This window comes from Rutilus rutilus (genome assembly GCF_951802725.1).
Source record: "Rutilus rutilus genome assembly, chromosome: 22".
NCBI classification, from domain to species: Eukaryota; Metazoa; Chordata; class Actinopteri; order Cypriniformes; family Leuciscidae; genus Rutilus; species Rutilus rutilus.
The window spans coordinates 8,125,384-8,147,177 of NC_140227.1; the positions used below are offsets into that span (position 1 = coordinate 8,125,384).

At 35.8% G+C, this 21,794-nt stretch overlaps 1 protein-coding gene across 14 annotated transcripts in view; it reads left to right on the forward strand.

Annotated features, from left to right (window-relative positions):
* Nucleotides 1-21,794, forward strand: part of adgrl2a (adhesion G protein-coupled receptor L2a) — a 103,883-nt gene that overhangs the window by 31,894 nt on the left and 50,195 nt on the right. For all 14 annotated transcript variants that reach the window (XR_014625869.1, XM_084395425.1, XM_084395427.1 and 11 more), the window contains exon 3: nt 13,701-13,914. Coding sequence is in view for 13 of the 14 variants with exons in the window: in XM_084395425.1 (XP_084251551.1) it covers nt 13,701-13,914 (214 nt within the window). In the remaining variant the exon portion in view is untranslated. The remainder of the gene's footprint in view (nt 1-13,700; nt 13,915-21,794) is intronic.

A 21,794-nucleotide genomic window follows, 5' to 3' on the forward strand; every position in this document is an offset into this window, starting at 1 on the left:
GCCTTGGAATTGAGCCTTTTACAAAAGGTTGATGCTGAGACATTCTGTAAAATGAGTACCTTTTGTGTTTCTCATTAACATATGTGTAAATAATACAATAATAATACATTTAAAAATAAATGGCAGACTAACCATTTAGGTTTTAAGCAAGGTTATTTTTATATAGAATTTCATACACAATGGTTATTCACTTTACATAAATGTGTCGTGCACATATTATCAACCCTGTTACCGTCATAACTATTAAATTAAACAAATAAAAAATAGGCATAATCATTATAAAAATCACTTTTAAAAAAACTCGACAAGAACAAATACATTTATCCCCTTTTCACTTTATCATATATTTTGACATTTTGATATTTAAACCTAACATGTCAACCCTATTGAATAGTATTGGTATGGTTCCCTGTGTTAAAACATATATTGAAGGAAGTGAAATGACCTTAAACGCAGACTAGTAAATTAACTGTAAAACTGTCAACCCTTACTTTTTAATGTAGATTATCGCCCATCTTAATATTAATTCATTGTTTTTAATATAATTTTTAAAATGAGATTTCAAAATGGAAAAGGAACATCCTTTTTTATTATCTTTGCGCAATAATATGCATTTTGGATGCACAATTCCTCTGATTTATGAGAATGTAATGTATTTTTTTACCTAGCACTTGAATGACTGAGCAAAATGTTTATCTTTCAGATGAAAAAAATAAATTAAATAAAGCTCAAAATTGGTGCTTAAATCCCATTGCAGTATTTGAAACAATGTTTTAAAAGAAACACCTTGAATCTGGTTTTTGTCTGCGTGATTTATATAATCTTTCCTAAAATAATAATTATTGAATATGACATTTTAATGTGGAAAAACTCCCCAAGTTTACACAGCATTCCATGCTAGTGTATATATATACTGTGTGTATATATATATATATATATATGTAATACGTTGGAAATAGCTCATGTTCAGTCTTTTGTTCAGTCAGTTTTCCTCTTGCTGTAGCATCTCAAGCATTCCGGGCCATCTGCGCCTCGTCTCTGCAGTCTGCAGAGTGACTGACTACATTCTGATATTTTTCAGACAGCGTCAGACACGTTTTCAAACACACTCATCCTTTCAGCCGGACTACAGCGGGGGCTGTTATGTGCTGAAGAGTCTGGGTGCATGTGATTTTACTGAAAAGTGGTCCAAAAGTTAAGAACCTCACATTCATACATTTAAAGTAATGTTGACCAAAGCCAATTCCCATGAACTTTGTAAAACAGAGGCTCAAGTGCTTTCTTGTACCGTTCAGACTGCAAACATGAGGTCTTGAGTTTGACGGAGAGACTATTTATCAACCCAGAGGATTTTTTTTTTTTTTTTTTTTTTTTTACTTTTATAGCTCAGTTGAGTTCTTATGTTTTATTAAAGTATTAACCTTGTCTCCAATGTCATTGAATTCCCATGACTTTTCTAGTTGTCTTTAATAGTAATAATGGTAACACTTTAGTTTAGGGTCCAATTCTCACTATTAACCATTTGCTTAATAGCATGCATATTACTAGGATATTGGCTATGTATTAGTACTTATAGAGCACATATTAATGCCTTATTCTGCATGACCATATTCCACATCCCTTAATCCCAATACCTAAACTTAAAATTTGAATTAATAGTTAGTTAACTACGTTAGGCTACTAACTATTCATAAGCAGTAATTAGGAGTTTGAGGCAAAAGTTGTAGTTAATAGTAAGTTAATTGTGAGAATTCTACCCTGCTATAAATTGTTATAATAATAATAATAATATATATATTTTAAATCCCCCTGTAGTCAATAATTATATCCCTTAATACTCACCTTTGTTCACCAAAATTACATATTTAAACGTTTTTTTTTGCCTTTACAAAAATTATTCATGCCTCAAAATAGCTTGAATGTAACTCTCCACCCTTGCCTCATTTAGTATATGCGGTTCTATGAATATGCAAATTAGCCACGCCTCCACTCACTCACACCAGCTCAGCGATCCGCCGGTTGACGATCACACATTGACGTGATTGGTTACAAGGTAGTTTGTGACGTCAGAAACACGAGGGATTTCAAACCGTGTTTTTGAGACAATAGAGAAAATACTCACCAATGGTGTTGACTTATGAATTTGCACATGGTTTGTCTTAAAGCATATTAAAAACACCACATAGACATAAAAAACATTTGAAACTTGACAAAGCTTTTTACATTTTCTTATAAAATGTATAAAGCACGTAAAATAATCCTCTCTGAAGTGACAGTAACTTGTGTGATGGGTTTCCTGCAGTAATAAGTAATGGTATCAGGAGAGATGAACAAATATTATATATCATGAGCCATGAACACAGAGTGTGACAAAAACACAGTGGGCCAAATAACCTGGCTGCATGTTGAATGTAGCATTTAAGGTCAGAAATCCATACAGCAACACATTATAGGTCAGAACAGCAATCCAGCACATATTTTGTCTATTTCTTTCTCGCATTCATTTATTAGCATATTGTAGCCTTGAAAGTCTTTTGGAGGCATTTTATTTTGTACCGGAGGTGGTGTCGTCTGTTTCTAAAGCACATTATGTGAACCTCAAGGTCAAGAATATTAAAACTACATGCAAAGAGCTTCAAGCCTTAACTGGAGTTCACTTTTTTATTTACTAAGAATTGACATTTCTGAGAGAAAGAGGCTTTACATAATAAAACACATTACTTAAAATAAAACACATTTTATTGAAGCATAATATAGCTAGAGCACTGCAAAAGCCTCTGTTGTTTTTAGGGTGTTGTGGGTTGATGCCAGGGAGTTACAATGTGGTTGCTAAAGTCTTCGGGGTGTTTTTTTTTACACGTCTTTGCCGTTCCCAGCGTGCTCTGAGTGGTTGAAAATGTGGTTGAAAAAGAGCCTATCCCGACTCTTTATTTTGGACCCTTCTTTTATGTTAGTCTGTTGGATATTCCATGCAAAGATTCGTTCTAATTCCAAACTATTTATATTAATAGTGATGCTCTACAATACCACCCCCACCCCATGTGTATGGGTTTTCCGAACTTTACTACATTCTATTTCATAAGGCATCTGTAAGCCACCATGGATGTGGTAACTCAGTTTTCCATTTGATTTTCAGTTTTACTAGGCAGGGTGAAGACTTAGTCTAGTCCTTAATACAGTATAGTGTGAATTGCAGTCTTGTTTGATTGGATGGAAAAGGTTTATTAGGATATGAGATTGTCATGGACCATTAACTGAGTGTTACCCAAAAATAGAATATTCCAACATGTCTCTGTAAATGTCAGTAAACTCTTTGCCCTGGGTCTTTCTCTTCTGGTGTAGTTAAATGCGAATTCGAACAAGGCATATAAGCACTAATTTCTGTCAGTATGAGCAATTTAAGAGAAGCAGATAGATTCCGGGGTGGAATTATCTCACCGTATATCTTGCTAATGAATACCCATAGCTTGTGAACTTAAAACCATACAGCACAAGTGTCATATAGGCCTTTTTATTCTAGGTTGTCCTTGCATTTTTAGTGTCCCCTCGAGGGTTTTAAGATATGAAGCAGGGTGTGGAAGCCAGACGCTGGCGGTGCAGTTGATGCTTCGTCAATAGACGGCTATAAAGGAAGAATTCATGACCTTGATATGGCCCATTGTGCTTAATTAAGTGTAAAGGTTGATTTACATGTGTGAGTCAGTGTGGAGGTTGTTGGTCTCGCTTGTGCCACTTAACAGCACCAAAAAACACACAGAAATACGGATGGCTTCTTATCTAATAGCTGGACTTAGTCATTAAAATGTGATAATAACTTCTTTTTTTTTTATTTTTTTTTTTTTATTGTAAAACCACTTAGTTTCAATAATATTTGATGCCTGTTTTAAGATATATACATTATTTATATTACAAAGGCCTTTGGAATAAGTAAAAACATGCAAAAGCAAATGTGTTCAGTTACTATTATAAAAAAAAAAAAAAAAAAAAAAAAAAGAAAACCTTATCCTCAGTCATCCAGTGAAAGTGACAGAGAGAAAGTATAGTTATTGACTGGCCATGTGATCTGAACATATTGGTCTCCATTAGGTGACCCACTCCATGTAAAATAAAATGGCTACTAATATGAATCTCATGTAAGCACTATTCATTTCTTTATATATAAAATTTCTTTTTAGTTAAAATTTACTAAGTGCACTTAACTAATTTGCTTGGAAAATGTTTACATCGCATGCCAATCTCCTAGAAATGTAGACCTGTTTGATTCATGTTGATTTCATATGGTTTTCGGGGGAAAACATACACCATTTGTAAACAGTTTAAAATCAGCTGACTAGTAATGTGAGTGGGATTTGTTTTTTTAGTTTTTTGTCATAAAAAAAAAAAAAAAAACCTTGCTCATTTAAATTAAATAAATAATACTTAATTAATATATAGGCCAAAAAATAGTGTCACACCATGCAATATTCTGTAAAACTGATTTAAAAAATGGTCTCAGCAGAGTTACGTAAAAAAAGGGGGACGGGCTGGACCTCTTGCAAATCATAACAAGCTTGAAGCCAGTTTTACAAAGATGTCTCTTAACAATGCAAGAACCAACAGGACGTGTTTTATAGTCCTACCCCAAACTAAATGACATAGTGTTTTTTTGTTTTTTTTTACCAGCATGTACCTATATCAAAGAACCTCCTGATAGCCTGCCTGCTGTTGCCATGGAAGAGAAGGATGCAGATGAATTGGGGCAAATAGTGGTGTTGAATACCAATGAGCCTACAAGCTGGTAGCTCACAAACATGTTTAACGCTTTTTTGCTAAACTACTGACACTGCATTTTTTTTTTTTTTTTTTTTTTGGATGGACCCAATAAAGGGTCAGGACAGTAAGAGGGGGCGTGTTGTACGCAGTCTCAATATCTGGATTAATACCAGGCTTCAGTTTCCACTGTAGGCATTTGCCTAGTTAATAAAGTAATAATGCTACGATTTGGCCACAGAATACCGAAGATGTTTGCTCGGACCCACACTGAGGGTTGAATCCTTATCGTAGCTTACCGAGCTTCAATAAAAACATTTTTTTTTTGTTCCCCACACAAATCTCATTCAGCCTGAGAGCGTCTCCCCTGTTGAGGATATTTGCATTGCCCTGTTGTTCTCCCTCTGGTGAGACCTGACTTCTAAAGACAACATGCCCTTATAAAGGATATTGCGGGATTATGGAAACCGCTCTGTGGGAGGAAGAGTCGTCTCATCATTGGCGTCTTTGCCTTCCATAGATTTCTCTAGTATTTGGCTAGCAGGGAGCAAGAAAGCAACAAAAAATTGCAGGTATCAAGCTGCGTCTCCAGTGGCTGCAAGCTGATTCGGGGTATAATGGGTCCCTTTCCTCCTTTAAAACTCCCCCAGTAAGCAACGTCGTCAACCGCAAGTGTGTAATAATAGTGGCCAGCTTTGAAACTGCGAGCTCATTTACAAACAGCTGTAGCCATTGACAGGACAAAGCACAGTTCAAACTACATTAACAGGGCTTGGCAAGCATGATGAGGTCCGGAATCTTTTCGGTTCTCGGTGGGACAGCATGCTGTGTCAAGCTTGAATAACCATATTAAAACTCTTTGCTGTCGGCCCCAGTGGCTGTTCCCGGAAGACTACGAAAGCAGTTTAGATCACACCTCAACCTTATTGCAAATACCAAAACCACTGCATTCTATTATCATACACGAAAATCGCAGAGCATAAGGGACTCTTCCGTGGGCTGTTTTCTTGAGTCTGGTAATATTTCTTTATTAGGTGACATGGTGACATGACTCATCTGTTTGTCATCTGGCTCCTCTGCGGTCGGTACGATGGAGCTTACAGCAGACCGATGATGGTGATCTTTATCACTCGCGCTCTGTTCATTACCCCTTTGCTGTGACACTCATATCCTGGCAGATGGTCACTTTCCGATTGATTTGCCACGTTGGGGAGATTAAAATATTATGGCTCCGAAGAGACCGTCCGCTGTCCTCGTCAAATTAGCATTTTTGCCTGGCTGTTGCTCACAGAATGGGTCAATGTCACCCCAAAGGTGATGACGGAATTAGAGTAGGATCATGGGAATTGGGCAGCAGAGATGCAGGAACTCCTGATTTACTGTCACAGCGACGAAAGCTGATCCGGGTGTTTCCGGTAAGGACGCCTTGGACTACTAGCTGTGGTTACGGTGGGTGTAGCTAGCATATAAACATGTTCATACTTTTTAAAATTTCTAAGTACTAAGTACCCAGGTTTTTTTTTTATTTTTTTTTTTTTTATACAATCATTATATTTTAAACTTGGAATGGAGAAACTTAAAACCAAGCCAAAGCCTCTGTAACCTGGTTGCATCGGCAGTGAACTGAACAAACAAACCATGTCATTTAAGCAGTACTAAAACTAGCATCTAACTAGCGTGTTCACCTTTCATCAAATCATTTAGCACTGTCAGGCATACGTCATGTGTCAATAAATATTCATGAGCAAAGCTGGTAAGTTTTATATTGTGTCAGCCTCATTTTTCTGATCATCCCTGTGCTTCCAGTGCGCTAACACTTTACTTAAAGCCTTTATGTATGATGCATAATAAACGTATTCATAATGTATGTTATATAATGCAATAAATCTTTTCATAAATAATTGTAACCAAAGTTAAAATGTATTATACTATTTAGAGATTCCTGGTTACATCTGCAATTGGTTGTTTGTCATGTATTTTAATGCATAATACTTTTATATAGGCTAGTATTATAATGTGTTTTAACTGTGGTAACAGTTATTCATCATACAATGCATTATAAGTTGCATTACAAAGCATAATTAATGCATTAAAAATACTTTTAAAAAAGGCTTCAAGTAAAGTGTTACCACCAGTGCTATAGCAGTGTTGCTATACTGGTTTTACCTCAGGATTCAGATTTCATATTGGGATTTGGTGTTTTAAACCAAATGGGGACTCAATGCACTACCAGCAATTTTGTACAAAACAACACAGCAATGTCCTCCATTTCGAAAGTTAATAAACCTTTTTATTTTGCTATCCTAACTGGGCACAATTATACGGTTAGTGATTTTATTATTTTTATTTTACTATTGCAGATTAACTGCAAATTACTAGTTGAGCAGCACTGGATATAGGAATTAAACTACTAACGGCATGTTTTTAATGCAGTGTAATAAGATGCATTATCGAAACCTCTTTGCCCCGACATTGTACAAAATCGTGTGTAATTAAAAACACATGTATCGGTTTTCCGCAACGAATCTCGATGGCACAAAAGCACCTTGTATGTATAAAAACATTTACACGGTAACAGAGCACGACAAGGTTAAATGGGAGGTGTATTTGAGCCCTGATTAAAAGGCTCTCCCACCAGTCGCACCAAGCAGATCTGTGGAGTCGTGTACAGCAGTGCAACTGATAAGGTAGGGCTCTGAAAGTACTCCATTGTGTGTCGACGTGGGGCCTGTTCGCTGGAGTTCAGAGTTGGCTACCTATCTACCTGAAAGGAATTGAAAAGCGACCCTTGTGGTGACTGACCAGAATGACTGATAAGCCTCAGGGGGAGATTATAGCGATTATGGCACTGCTGGAGAGGTTGCCATGGCGATGAAATCGAGCATTCTCTTTAATATATTATTTACTGCCTCCGTTCCTGACCCACGTCATTTAATCAGGAGAGCAGGAGACCCATCCACTTTTAAAAGCACCGGTTCATGCACAGGAAGTTCACACACCTATGCCTGGGTTTCGCACAGCATAATACAGATGCTAAAAAAAAGAACCAGGCTGATCATAAACTATACATGAAAACCATCCCAACAGCCAATTTACGCATCGCCGCAGGAAAGGCACAAGAGGCAGTCCACAGGCTGTTTCTTTAAAGCCTAAACAAACAATACAAAACACTGGATGACTCAGAATTAGTCCATAAAGTCTATGCATACGAAAAAGCTAAAATGTTTTGACATGTCCAGACTATTATTAGACAAGTCAAATACATGTTATGGCAGTTTTTAGGTGAGGCGCTTCAAATGGCAAATGAGTGAGTACTTGATTGAAGTTTGAAGACATTTGAATATTACGTTTGAATGAGCAAACTCATAACATTGGGAGTAGAATGGCTGACCCATCGCTCAGTGGGCTTTGGTCATGTTACACAGGACTGAACATGTCAAATTCAAGTAGTTAGTGGACATCTCTAAAGCTTCTATAGAGGAAACTTTGGCTCCATGTCATTGAGGTGCAAATGTCTTTCAAATGGACTTTGTCCTTCCTGCTGTCTGACCACGAATGCTCATTGACCCTGACCGGCTAAAACCAGAGCGGAAATTATATAAACGTTCAACTTTGAGACAAAGGAGACAGTGGGTCCTTGGCTTTATTGAGATAATAAAGGAAATTAAGCAAGAAACGAGGATCTGACTTCCAAATCTCTCTATGCAGCATAATACGTAAAAACCATTTTTTCTTGAAAGAATTATAATCCGTTTACAAACGCTATTGGGTGCTCTAATCTAAATTACTTTTCTTTCTCTTGAGCAAAATGCCAAATGTGGTTTCTTTTGTGTTGTCACTATGTTTTTCACTTAATATAACGTCTCTATATTTTCTAAGATTAAAAACAGAGGATTGTTTTCAGTCATGAGCCTTAATATAATATTATCTTTAATAAAACTGGATTTTTGGATTTTCTGAAGAAAATGTGAAAGGTGCTTGCCCATCCAAAACCCATCGCTACAATTCTAGGATGTTTTGGGTGGTTGTCAAGGTGTTCAAATTGCGACAGAGTTGCTAAGGTGTTCTTGTCGGTTGCTGGGGTTGTTATAGGCAAATATCAAAGTATAATAACTTAGAAAAGTATAAAGAAGCCAGTTAAAATATGTATGTATTGACACTTTTAGGCCCGGTTTCACAGACAGGGCTTAGATTAAGCCAGGGTTAGGCATTAGTTCAATTAGGGCATTTAAGTAGCTTTTATTATCATGCCTTAGAAACATTACTGGTGTGCCTCTTGAGACAAAACAATAGAACTGACATATTTTAAGATTTGTCAGTGCAAATTTCTTTTGGTTAAAACAGCACAAACTTAGGCTTAAGCCTTGTTTGTGAAACTGGGCAATAATAAAAGATGTATTCATCAATTTGGCACAATCCTCCTTAGTTATGTGGTAAACTTAAAGGGATAGTTCACCCAAAAATGAAAATTCGTTCATCATTTACTCACCCTCAAGTTGTTCCAAACCTGTATGAGTTTCTTTGTTCTGCTGAACACAAAGGAAGATATTTGGAAGAATGTTTGTAACCAAACAGATCTCGGTCCCCATTGACTACCATAGTATATTTTTTTCCTACTATGGAAGTCAATGGGGACCGAGATCTGTTGATTACAAACGTTCTTCCAAATATCTTCCTTTGTGTTCAGCAGAACAAATAAACTCATACAGGTTTGGAACAACTTGAGGGTGAGTAAATGATGAAAGAATTTTCATTTTTGGGTGAACAATCCCTTTAAGATAAGCAAAGTACAAAATTCAGTTTCTTCGTCATTGTGTAATTTCTTCACCCTTTTAACAATTTTATCTGAAAAAAAAAAAAGGTTAATGTTTTCTGTAATATAATCATAATTTCTCTTTAGTCATGGCTATATCAACTCTGAGTGTTCCTCTTAAGGCACCCACACACTACAAGATAATTGGGTAGATTTGGGGACCAATTCTTCCCTCCCGATAATCCTAGGTAAAGTCCCGATTATCTTGATGATTCTACAGATTATCTTATATTATTTTCCTGTGGTGTGAGGTGTGTTAAGAGTGATTGAATCTGCTTGGAAGATTGTTGGGGCTGCACCAAATCGTAAATATCCAACATGCTGAATATTTTCCAGTTGTGTGAGGGGAACCCCGAGGACAAACGTGCAATGGACTCTGTAGATTGTCACATGGAACGAAACGATCCCCAATCAGAAAGCGAGCTGATGGAAGATGGAAGCATAACACAAACTAATCCAAACCTTTTTTTTCCCTGAAAATGTACTGTAAAAAGCAGTCCAAACATTATAATCGCCATTTCTTCTCATCTCTTTGTTTATTCTAAAGTCATATTTGACCACAAGAGATTTTGCTAGATTTCCCGCATTTACTGTCAGGAATCTGTTTGTGAATGGAATCTGTTAGTGTGTGTTGTGCTGTCTTGGTCACATCGCGGCACTTTAACTATTGGAACATATCCACTATTGGAATAAATCTGTTAAATCTATGATTTATTTTTAGGATAATGTTTGTTGTTTGTGGTCTCTGACATTTTGAAGATTTGAAAAATATTTTAGCGTGGGCCAGCCTTTAAGCAGGTCATGAAGGACACATTTATCTACTAGAATTGAATAATCATTGACCTTTAGACTTTATCTGATGGTTTAATAGACTGGTTGTTGGGGGCGTTTGTCTTACACGTCAGGAGTAATATGTCCTATATTTGCCCCACACAAAAATCATTAACACTGTTCATTAGTTAATCAACTGCTTAAAATCTGCAGTAAGAAGCTCCTTTACTGTCAGAAAATGTTAGTCAGACTGCAGCTGTGAGAGATGTACGAAATGCTTTTAAAGGCGTTCGGTGTTTGAATGTAAAAAAATATTTTAAACTTAAAATCTGTGGCTGCAAGGAATTTGCTATAATATATATTTCATTAACTTATATAATGTTAATGTTCCAGCCTGCTTGAACTACTTTAATCTGCTTTGTAACATTTTTACAGTATAAAATCCCTCTTCACAGAATGAAGTCTTTTCCCCTTAATTAGATTTGAAAGTCTGTCCCATTTTTACTTCCCTCTCTCTCTCTCTACTGTATAGATTTGACCGTGTCCTGAAATATCCGTCCATAACAGCGTGAGTCAGCAGTGACTCCAGGCCTAATCAATTGTCCTGCTTTTGGAAAGCTGTTTATGAAGCAGGCTCCAGCAGACTACATGATGCATGAACTGCGCTGGTGGGCGTTTCGGGGCTCTGGCAATGGGAATGCGTTTAATGTAATTCCCAGACACTCGAGAAGTACCGCGTGTTGTAAACTTGACATGCCAGGCCGCAGAAACACATCGAAGTTTCTCATTATCGTCCCTTCCACGCCCTCAACATACTCTGGTTTTCCTGGCGTTCTGGTGAAATGGTGAATGGAGTGTGGTTGAGAGGATCAGATCTGCTGCATGTGGCAGAACCGCAGCTCAGGAAAACGGAGAGTTTTAGCAGAGCCGATCGGATGAGGTGAAAAGGGGGCGGGTTTGGCTGTGCTATTCCCGTGTAGTTGGAGTCAGAAGGGAAAAGGGCCGAGTGAGAAAATGCAGACCAGTCTGATGGACACCGCCGCAGCCCCATTGATCCGCTCAAACACCATTGTGACCTCGCAATCGAGTGGCATTAGAGTACGGTGGAATGTAGGCCAGGGGAAAGGGGCCATGACTTTAAATGTTAAAGCAAAAAGACAGAAAAGACCTGAGCAAATAAATCATGATCAGATTTAATCACATTATCTATGTCAATTTACCTGAATGCTTCATGAGCTCTGTTCGCTTAAAATAAGCCAGCTCAGCAACCCACGACAGGTCCATTTTATAAATATGCACACGACAAAAAATGTTGAATGTTTTAAAATTAGTCTCTTATGATCACAAAAGCTGCAATTATTTGATCAAAAATACAATAAAACAGTAATGTTGTGATTGTGAAATATTATAAATATTATTACAATTTAAAAGTTTTAATAATTTGTTCCTGTGATGAATTTTCAGCATCGTTACTCCAGTCTTCAGTGTCACATGATCCTTCAAAAATAATAGGTGCTCAAGACACATTTCTTATTATCAATTTTAAAAACAGATTCCTAATATTGTTAAACACATTTTTTTCAGGATTTGTTGATTACATTTTTTTGCAGTATGGTGTTCAAAAGAACAGCATTTGTTTTAAATAGATCTTTTTTTGTGTGTGTGACAATTGTAAAGTCTTTACTGTCACTTTTGATCAATTGAATGCATTACTGCAGACTACAAACCAACAAAAAAAAAAACAAAAAAAACATATATATATATATATATATATATATTTTTTTTTTTAAATGTTGGCAACAGATAAACAATACCAATATCTAAATAATAATAATGATACTTCACCCAAGTAATGTAGTTTTTTTTTTTGTTGCGTAGCAACTATTTTATTGCCATTTTACAATGGTTTTGAATGCTGTTCATCCAATCATAGTGCAGATTCAAAACTATCAGTTAGCATTTTATTAAGCTTTACCTCTCACTGGTGGTTTTACTGAGTCACAAAGTGAATTGCATGTTGTTGAGCAGCACGCACTATAAAATGACATATGTGAGGCGGTAACACCTGTCATCAGTCAAAACTTGCTGCTGTGTTTCGTTTCCAATGGTCACAAGGAATGACTAAAGATCTGAAAAAACCCCAGCGATAAATCTTGGTTCAACAGCCCTAGATTTGATTTCCACTGAATGGACTTTTTAAAGTCATTTGAATCCATTTTGCTGTCAGTGTCTTTGAGAACATCTCAGCATGTCAAACTCAGGGGGAAATGCTGTGGATAAAACGCGCAGTGACTGTGTTCTGACTGAATAATTACAGGAGAAGCTTCTCAGCAGACAGATTATTTTCCTCTTCATTTAAAAAAATCAGAGTCATGTTGACTTTATAATTTCACTTACATGAATAAATCAATCGTACAGACTGATTTTAGATGGATTTTTACTTAATGTGGCCTCGTTTATACACATTGCTGGAGGAAATATAGATTAAACAGCAGTCTTTCTCTCAGGTTATGAATTTTTATAATAAATTATGTAATTTTTAACAAGACACATTTTAACACCATTTACAGTATGATGCAGCAGGCAAATAAAAAATGATGCACCTAAGAAATAAACATGACCTCTACTGATTTTTTTTTTTTTTTTTTAAATGATAGTTTGTTTGGTTTGCTTCTAGACAGATGGATATGTGTAATTCTCAGTCATAGCACATACTTGTTTTTTGTATACATATTTTCTGGTGCATCCACGCTCTGTTTTGCATGTGAGATTAATTTCTAAAAATAGAGCTATATTTAAGGTCAGGGCCTGTGATTGGCTGAATGTATATTATATTTGTGTTTGCTGCTCTGAACTCAGTACCAGATTTCACTCTCAACACAGACATTTGATGCTCTTCACATTAGCAGGACATTACTTTATTCTTTCTTTTTTTTTTTTTTTTCTCTTTTCACTGACTGTATCTCTCTTGTTGTCTGGCATTTCTCACCCTTCCATAAAATGGAGAGAAATACTTTTGTCAGTACTTTATTGTAACATGGATTGTCAGCATTGTTGCATCTGTCATTCATTTAAAAAAAAAAACACTTTTGATTTCACGTATTTGTGTTTTATTTTGGTAAACTATTTATATAATTATAATTATAATATAGTTTTTTAGCACTGTGGTATTATTTTCCTCCAAATGATCAATTATCTTACTCCTACTGTGATGTATAAAGATTTTACAATTTCAATAATATGATCTAATCAATTTTTTTCACATTGCAGTTATGAGAATGTTATGTTTAAGCAAATGCACTTTTTTGTGTGTAAAAAAAAAAAAAGTATTTCCCTCCCCCCCCTAAAGTTTCTCTCTATCTTTCAGGGTTTAGCCGGGCTACTATGCCGTTTGGTCTGGTGAGGCGGGAGCTGTCTTGCGAGGGTTATCCCATTGACCTACGCTGTCCAGGAAGTGATGTCATCATGATTGAGACTGCCAATTATGGCCGGACAGACGACAAGATCTGCGATGCTGACCCCTTTCAAATGGAGAACATCAACTGTTATCTGCCCGATGCATTCAAAATCATGTCTCAAAGGCAAGTTCTTTCATGCAAACGCATTTCCATGCTAAGATCTGTCACGTTTCACCCTCCTTTCCCAAAACTCTCTCTTCAAAACGTGTCTTCTCTCTCATTTGGCCGTCTTTGATTACACAGTGCATGAATACGAGCATCTTCAGTGGCGTGCATGAAGAACATTTCTCTCCACAACCAAACCAAACAGATCTCAATGCTCTCATATCCGATTTTCTTTTGAGCTTAGACAGTGTCGTACATCTGGAGGCTTGTGCTAAAAAACAGGAAGTGATGTGTGAGCCCTGGCTTTGATACGTATTGCTGCGGGAGTGGCATACAGTTCCGCTCGGCTTATTATAAGAATGTCGTGATTCGTGGGGAAAAAGGTTTGAAAATGTGGCGTCTCAATTAGTCCTTTCAGCTGCAGGCAATTAGGCGTCTCAAGTGGGTGTTAATCTACACAGGAACTCTAGGCAGGGATTTGCCTCCGCAGGTCTGCAGAAGTCCAGATGTGAAATTGCATTGTTGTGCACTTTTCATCTTGATAGTTTTCTGGTCAATAATGAATCACCAATAACTTCACAATCTGTCATTGCTACAGTTACATTAATAATAGATTACTATACTTAATAATGGAAGCTTTCACTCAGTGCTACTTCATTTCTTTGTAAAAGAAAACGGTCTTTTTTTACTGTTGATTTATATAGGCTTATATCAAATTAATTGATATAATCACCTCATGCTATGTCCCGTGGGTTTGTGTCGCCTATTAACTTGTTTAATAATGTGGAATTATATAAGGATTCGAGCAACTAGAAGCACTTTCTACATTATTTTGTAATACACTTCTCTTGGTCTTTTTGTGTTTTGTTTTGAACATTAGACAATTGAGATATTGTTGAGAGCAGGGTCCAAAATAAATATCTGGACAACATCAGAGAAGCCAGTAAAATGTATGTATATTTTTATCCTATATTGACAATAGAATTGGTTTTCTTTTATTTATATTTGCGACAAACAGGTGAACATTTTAAAGTGTTTTTTTTTTTTTTTATGACTTAAAGGTACAATTCACCGCCGACAAAATGGCTAGCCTAAAACTAGTCTGGCTATACAGTAGAAAGGCAAAAAAAAAAAAAAAAAATTAAATATTGGTGCTACCTGACTTGAGAGAACAGAGACTAAAATGTCTATTTGGTCCTTTTACCAAATTGGTAGGAAACCTTCAACACCCATAATGCACTGGGCATGTTGTCATCTAAGGCCACTCCCACCAGTCTGCTATGGATATGCTTAACTAAATACCGCCTTTAGTAGGAAACACTTCTTAGCAAACATTTAGTCATAATGGTGTCAACTTGTATTGTTCCCAGGTGAAATAATTCAAAGTGTAAACAATTAGTTTAGTTTTATTTCATTAAATACGAACGCCTGGAAAATCTGAGAGAACATTTCAAACTGCATGACCACAAACACAGTGTTTTAAGCCAAACGAAGGGGTAAACTGAAATAAACTGCTGTTTTGTCAGTTCCGCCCAACGCCCAAAACAAAACCCCGTCGCACACAGGTAAGAAAGCTGCTCCATATTACCACAAAGTATAATCTATAGTTTTCACCAAATCCCCTGGAACCGAAATAATAATTTCTCGGTCCAGGTAACATAGAGAATGAGTAAACATTGTTCATTTACATATACTACTGATATTATAACAATACAAAGCGGGTTGAAAATCGGTGAAGTTGAACTTTAATGCAAGGAATATAAATGGTCATATTATAATAAAATTCCTGCCAACTGTCGAGTCCTTTATTCACTAAAGCCAAATTGTTCTTGCATTTGGCATTCTGTGAGTGTTGAGAGAAACGGGAAGTTATTGGGAAGACATAGGGGGAATGGAATTTAAAAATGTTGCTGACTGGATCGCACACATTAGAACCATGGCTCAACAAGTTAGAAATATGTGTGCTGCGTTTTTTTTTTTTTTTTTTTTTTACGTGGCTAATAAACTTATTATTTAACTTATAAGCACAGCTGTGCTCAAATGACTATTTAAGTTTTTGCATTAGTCCTTTAGCAACACATCTGAAACAAAACTTTTGTTGCAGAAATTCTCGGTAACGCTTTAGATTACAGCCCGGAAAGTACTGCGTAATTAAAATGAAAGTACAGTGTAACTTTCGGTAATTACAGTGTACCTATAAAGTACTTACGTGTAAGTATAGGGGAACAATATGTAAAGTCTTGGGAATAAAGGGGTAACAACCAGGAAAATACTGCGTTATTAAAACGAAATTACAGTGTAACTTTCGGTAATTACAGTGTACCTATAAAGTACTTACGTGTAAGTATAGGGGAACAATATGTAAAGTTTTGGGAATAAAGGGGTAACAACCAGGAAAATAACAAATTATTTAGGCAAATTATTTAGACTAAGTATTTTAGAATCTTACTTTTGGGAGCAATTTAGCGAGTACATACACTGCACCTTTTTGTAATAATAGTGTACAAAAATACATAAAGGCTTTTTTTAAATCACGGGGTACATATCAGTGCATTTATAAAGTAGGCTAATTTGTTATTATTGCAAAGGTGCACTGATTAAGTTTCAAGGCAAGTAAAACTATTGCAACTTTTTTTTTTTTTTAAATGCTGGGAAAATATACTCTTGTTCCATGTAGTTACAGGGTAAGTATGACATTGCGGGCTGTAAATTAAAGTGGTGTTTCTTACCCTCTTGTTCCGTGTAGTTACAGGGTAAGTATGACATTGCGGGCTGTAAATTAAAGTGGTGTTTCTTACCCTCTTGTTCCGTGTAGTTACAGGGTAAGTATGACATTGCGGGCTGTAAATTAAAGTGGTGTTTCTTACCCTCTTGTTCCGTGTAGTTAAAGTGGGGCTTCTTACCCTCTTGTTTCATGTAGTTACAGGGTAAGTACAATAAAAACACATGTACACACACAATCTGATATCACTCGGAAAACTTTATTTGAAAAACAACTTATTTCAAAACGGATTTACAGCACTTTGTTTCTCTTGCTTGGTTTCCTCCTCCTCTTGTTCCTCTTCTTCTGAAGTGAAACGATAAGCGTTTGTAAGAAAAATACCAAATATTTTACATTTTTAAACTGTTGACTATCGCTTCCGACCAACTGTCACCTGCGCGTTCATGAGAGGGTTGAGAGAAAGTATAAATACAAGTTGTCCGCGTCCGAGCTGCGCAGCTGTCGTGTACGCGTCCAAACTGGAGTATAACAGAGGCTTAAAGCCTCTTCGGTATTCGTTTTTCGGTAAGCGCACCGAAAAACCAATGTTGAATTATTATTTTTTTTAATGTTTTTATTATTGCTCACAACAAAATACAAACAATAACAGATAATAATAATGAAAAACAAACCATGCAGAAGAACAGAGACACCAGTTCTCGTGCACGTTTCACATCAAACTCCCGCGAGAATGCAATGAACGCTGAAAGCTTCACCAAACGCGAAGCCATTCAAGCCGCCCCATGAAGCCGACTCTCATGCACTCGCTGGTGAAAGTTGGTCGGTAGCGAAAAGATGAGTAAATTATGAGAACATTTCTGGGTGTACTGTATTTTCTTGTAATACATAATACAGAATAGAAAAAGACTCCTTAAGATTAGGCTAATAATCAGTGGAACGATAGAAAAAGAGGAGGACCAAGAGGAGGAGGAAGCCATGCAAGAGAAACAAAAAAGGACAAAACATGCTACTTTCTGTCAGGACTTTAGAATTTGAAATGAAAAGTTGATTTAAAAAAATGATAATAAATTAAATAAATAAGAAGTGTAATATGTTGTAAATCTGTTTTGAAATAAGTTGTTTTTCAAATAAAGGTTTTCCAAGTGATGTCAGATTGTGTGTGTACATGTGTTTTTTATTGTACTTACCCTGTAACTACATGAAACAAGAGGGTAAGAAACACCACTTTAATTTACAGCCCGCAATGTCAAACTTACCCTGTAACTACATGAAACAAGAGGGTAAGAAACACCACTTTAATTTACAGCCCGCAATGTCATACTTACCCTGTAACTACACGAAACAAGAAGGTAAGAAGCACCACTTTAATTTACAGCCCGCAATGTCATACTTACCCTGTTACTACATGGAATACTTACAGTCTAAATAATTTGCCTAAATAATTTGTTATTTTCCTGGTTGTTACCCATTTATTCCCAAAACTTTACATATTATTCCCCTATACTTACACGTACGCACTTTATAGGTACACTGTAATTACCGAAAGTTACACTGTAATTTCGTTTTAATAACGCAGTATTTTCCTGGTTGTTACACCTTTATTCCCAAGACTTTACATATTGTTCCCCTATACTTACACGTAAGTACTTTATAGGTACACTGTAATTACCGAAAGTTACACTGTACTTTCATTTTAATTACGCAGTACTTTCCGGGCTGTAATCTAAAGCGTTACCAAATTCTCTTGTTCCTGTCGTCCTTGCTCTGCTAAGTACCCTGCTTTGGGGAACATGAGGGAACGGCTGCAGTGCTGTACGGGGGAAATTTGTTCTGTATTCACACCATTAATATCCGTGACAGAGGCGTCCGCATGGCTCTCAGAAGACCAGCGTTAGCGCACAGCCTTGTACGGCTCTCCCTCTGTACATATGGTATTAGTGAATACTTCAAGCATTGCAGATTAAGCTTTCATAAGTCACCGTAAATACAGGCTTCTAGAAACAACAGCTACACCTGTTTAAGAATTCAGAGCATTGGGAATTTATTGGCCTGGTAATAAAGCCTTAAATAAAGCCCATGATTCCTGATTGAATTAGATATGTGAGGTTCGGGCTGCATTAATGCAATGAATAGAGGAAGTGAGGTTTAGTTCTGAACAGACAATAGAAATCGTGTTTTGCTTTTTAATATCAAAGTACTGCAATTATACTGCCATAATTTTGTTTACATTTGATTTCATTCTAGGATTTGATTTGTTTTACTTTGTATTGGATGCATGATGATCTATTCTTCGGTTGATCTCTGTCTTTTTCATGTTTAATTATTACTAACAAATCTGGTTCTTCCTAAACTAAAGATTCAAACAACAAGTGGTTATGATACTAAGTGATGTTTTTTGAATATGTAAAAATGCAGAAAGGTTTCAGTAGTGGGTATGTTTAGGGCTATTAGTGTAGGGGGATAACATATACAGTTTGTACAGTATAAAAAAAATAAAATAATAAAACAGTAAGTCTATGTAAAGTCCCCGTAAAACATGAAAACTCAATATTTTATTTTCTGTGTCCATTTTCTAAACTAAAACTTTCTAGATTATTTAATAGTTTCAACAATTTTTTATATACACATCAGTTAATTTGCTTGAAACAACTGATATATCAAATAATCTCATTTGTAATATATATTTTTTTCTTTTGTGTGGCCATTTTATGTTACATTGGCGAAGTCCAGATTTCCTGACTGAAACATTTCCTCCAACTTACCACACAATTGTTTTGCTTTAATGATTGAAATTTCTACTGTAAATGTTGTGATATCTTGAAAGCATTGCTTCTGTGAGTTTTCAGAGTTTAGGAGGGAGAGATCTGTCTAATGAGGGGCGTCCTGTGAAACCGCTTAATGTGTGACTGTGGTGTGAAGAGCAAACACCAACTGTTGGGTAACAGGAACATTATGAGAAAGGGAATTTAGCATACAGTAGCCCCAGTATTTGAACAGTTAGTCCACATATTAAAATGTATAAATGTCATTATATTAGATTTAAAAAAAAAAAATCGAATCAAGTGGACTTTATTTAAGGCCGTTTTCAGACCTGTAGGTTGTTTGCTTCTTGGTTTGATTTGCTTTCACAAGGCAACATGTACCAAAATTTATGACGAGAGCACAGGTGCAGAAAGGTTGATTTGATTTGATTTGTTTTTAATCAAACATTAAAAAACATGTGCAGATTAAGAAAACTATTCAGCAGCATACACTGATTAATCCCATGTTGTAGCAAAACAAAAAATATATATACGTATATATATATATATATATATATAGCCACACACGTTGGGTCGAACTGCTTTTTTTTCTCAACCAAGCCTACCCAGAATTTTGTTTCATTTATTTTTGTTTTTGTTTCATATATTCCTAAATAAACTGAACTAATGGAGAAAATGCACCAGGTTCCAAAACAAAAGCTCCAAATGAGCCAGGTGTGAAAACGCCCTTGATGAAAGATAGCACACACACACTTTTCAGTCACAAGTTTAGCTTTAATTAGTGAAATAATAAGTATTTGGACACTTTGCGGTTGTCAAATGTTGGGATGAATGTGATGAGTTACACCTGTGTGGCCTGGATGGGATGTAACTTCATATATCCAATAAACTGGTATTGAAAGCTTAAAAGTAATTGCAAAAATGACATTAAGAATGACATTTTAACACTACAAGAAATATAGTACAAAAACCAAAAACATTAAAATACATTAAAAAATAATAATAAATAAAAATAAAGATGTGTCAATTCCATCTATATTGTATCAAGGCAAGTTTTCTAAAATAATAAAACGTTGTTAGGCTTGTTATGCCATTATTTTGACTCCATAAGTTATTATTAATCTTTTTCCTCTTTTAAGATAATTTGTGATCATAATTTATTCACATGGCACATTATGCAAATGAACAACACTGTGTGACTGAATGAAATATGAATGGGAACAGTCTCCCCATAATACAACTACAAATAACCAAACACCCAATCGCCACATTATGGCACCAGCTTTGGCCGTGTGTTATAATTTTAGATCTATAATTCATTTATATGGGTAAACATGCTGATATTCTCATCTGTTACCACATATGAGTGCTCGTTAATAAAGAAACTCCCATATGAGGGACGTGTTTTTTCAGCAAAGCTCGTGTCTATGTATAAATTTTCATCTTCAAACATTACCCGTGGGAATTCACAGCTGTGGACGGAGAAGCACTCAGTTCCACGTGCTTCACTGCTTTTAAGAGAGAGAAAAAAAAGAAAAAAAAAAGAGTCTCCATTTGTTTATTAGCAAATAGAACATAAGACAAATGAATTGTCAGGGTCGCGTGCTGAGGTAAAGAGAAATTACTGCAGGAAGAGATGCTGCCCCAAGGCCAGGTCAGAAAAACGTGCTGCGCTTACAGGAAAACATGCTCTCTATTCCCGAACCAAAGACCTTTGTTAGGACAATCATTATCATTATTCAACATACATTTTTCATGTTAAAATCTACAATAATATTCTGGTCTGTGGATCCGGCCCAGCAAACATCACTAAAAATATGTATTAGTGGTTCTCTTCTAAAGGACCAATAATTCATTGTTTTTGAGTTGCTATATAGTTCTTTTGGAAATAAAAAAAAATATATATAATAATAATAATAATAATAATAATATATTACATTTACCCTATACCATTCAAAAGTTTGAAATCTTGAAGATTTGTATAAGATGAAACAAGTGTTTTATGTTCACCAAGGAGGCATTTATTTGGTCATATTCGTAAAAGTATTTTAAACTGTGAAATATTGCAATTTAAATTTTGTTGTTATGTTGTAATTCATTCCTGTGATCAAAGCTGAATTTTCAGTTGGTATTACTTCAGTTTTCAGTGTAACGTGAACCTTGAGAAATCATTGTAAAATGCTGAATTGGTGCAACAAAAGCTGTTTTTAACAATAGAATTAATTGTCAAGCACCAAATCAGCATATTAGAATGATTTCTGAAGGATCAGGTGACGGCTGCTTAAAATTCAGCTTTGCCAGGAATGGATAACATAAAAAAAAAACAGCATTTAAGGCTTTTTTGGTTCTAAATTGAACCATTATTTTGTATTGGATTCTGTTTGTTTTTTGAAACAAGTATATTGATGGTTAAT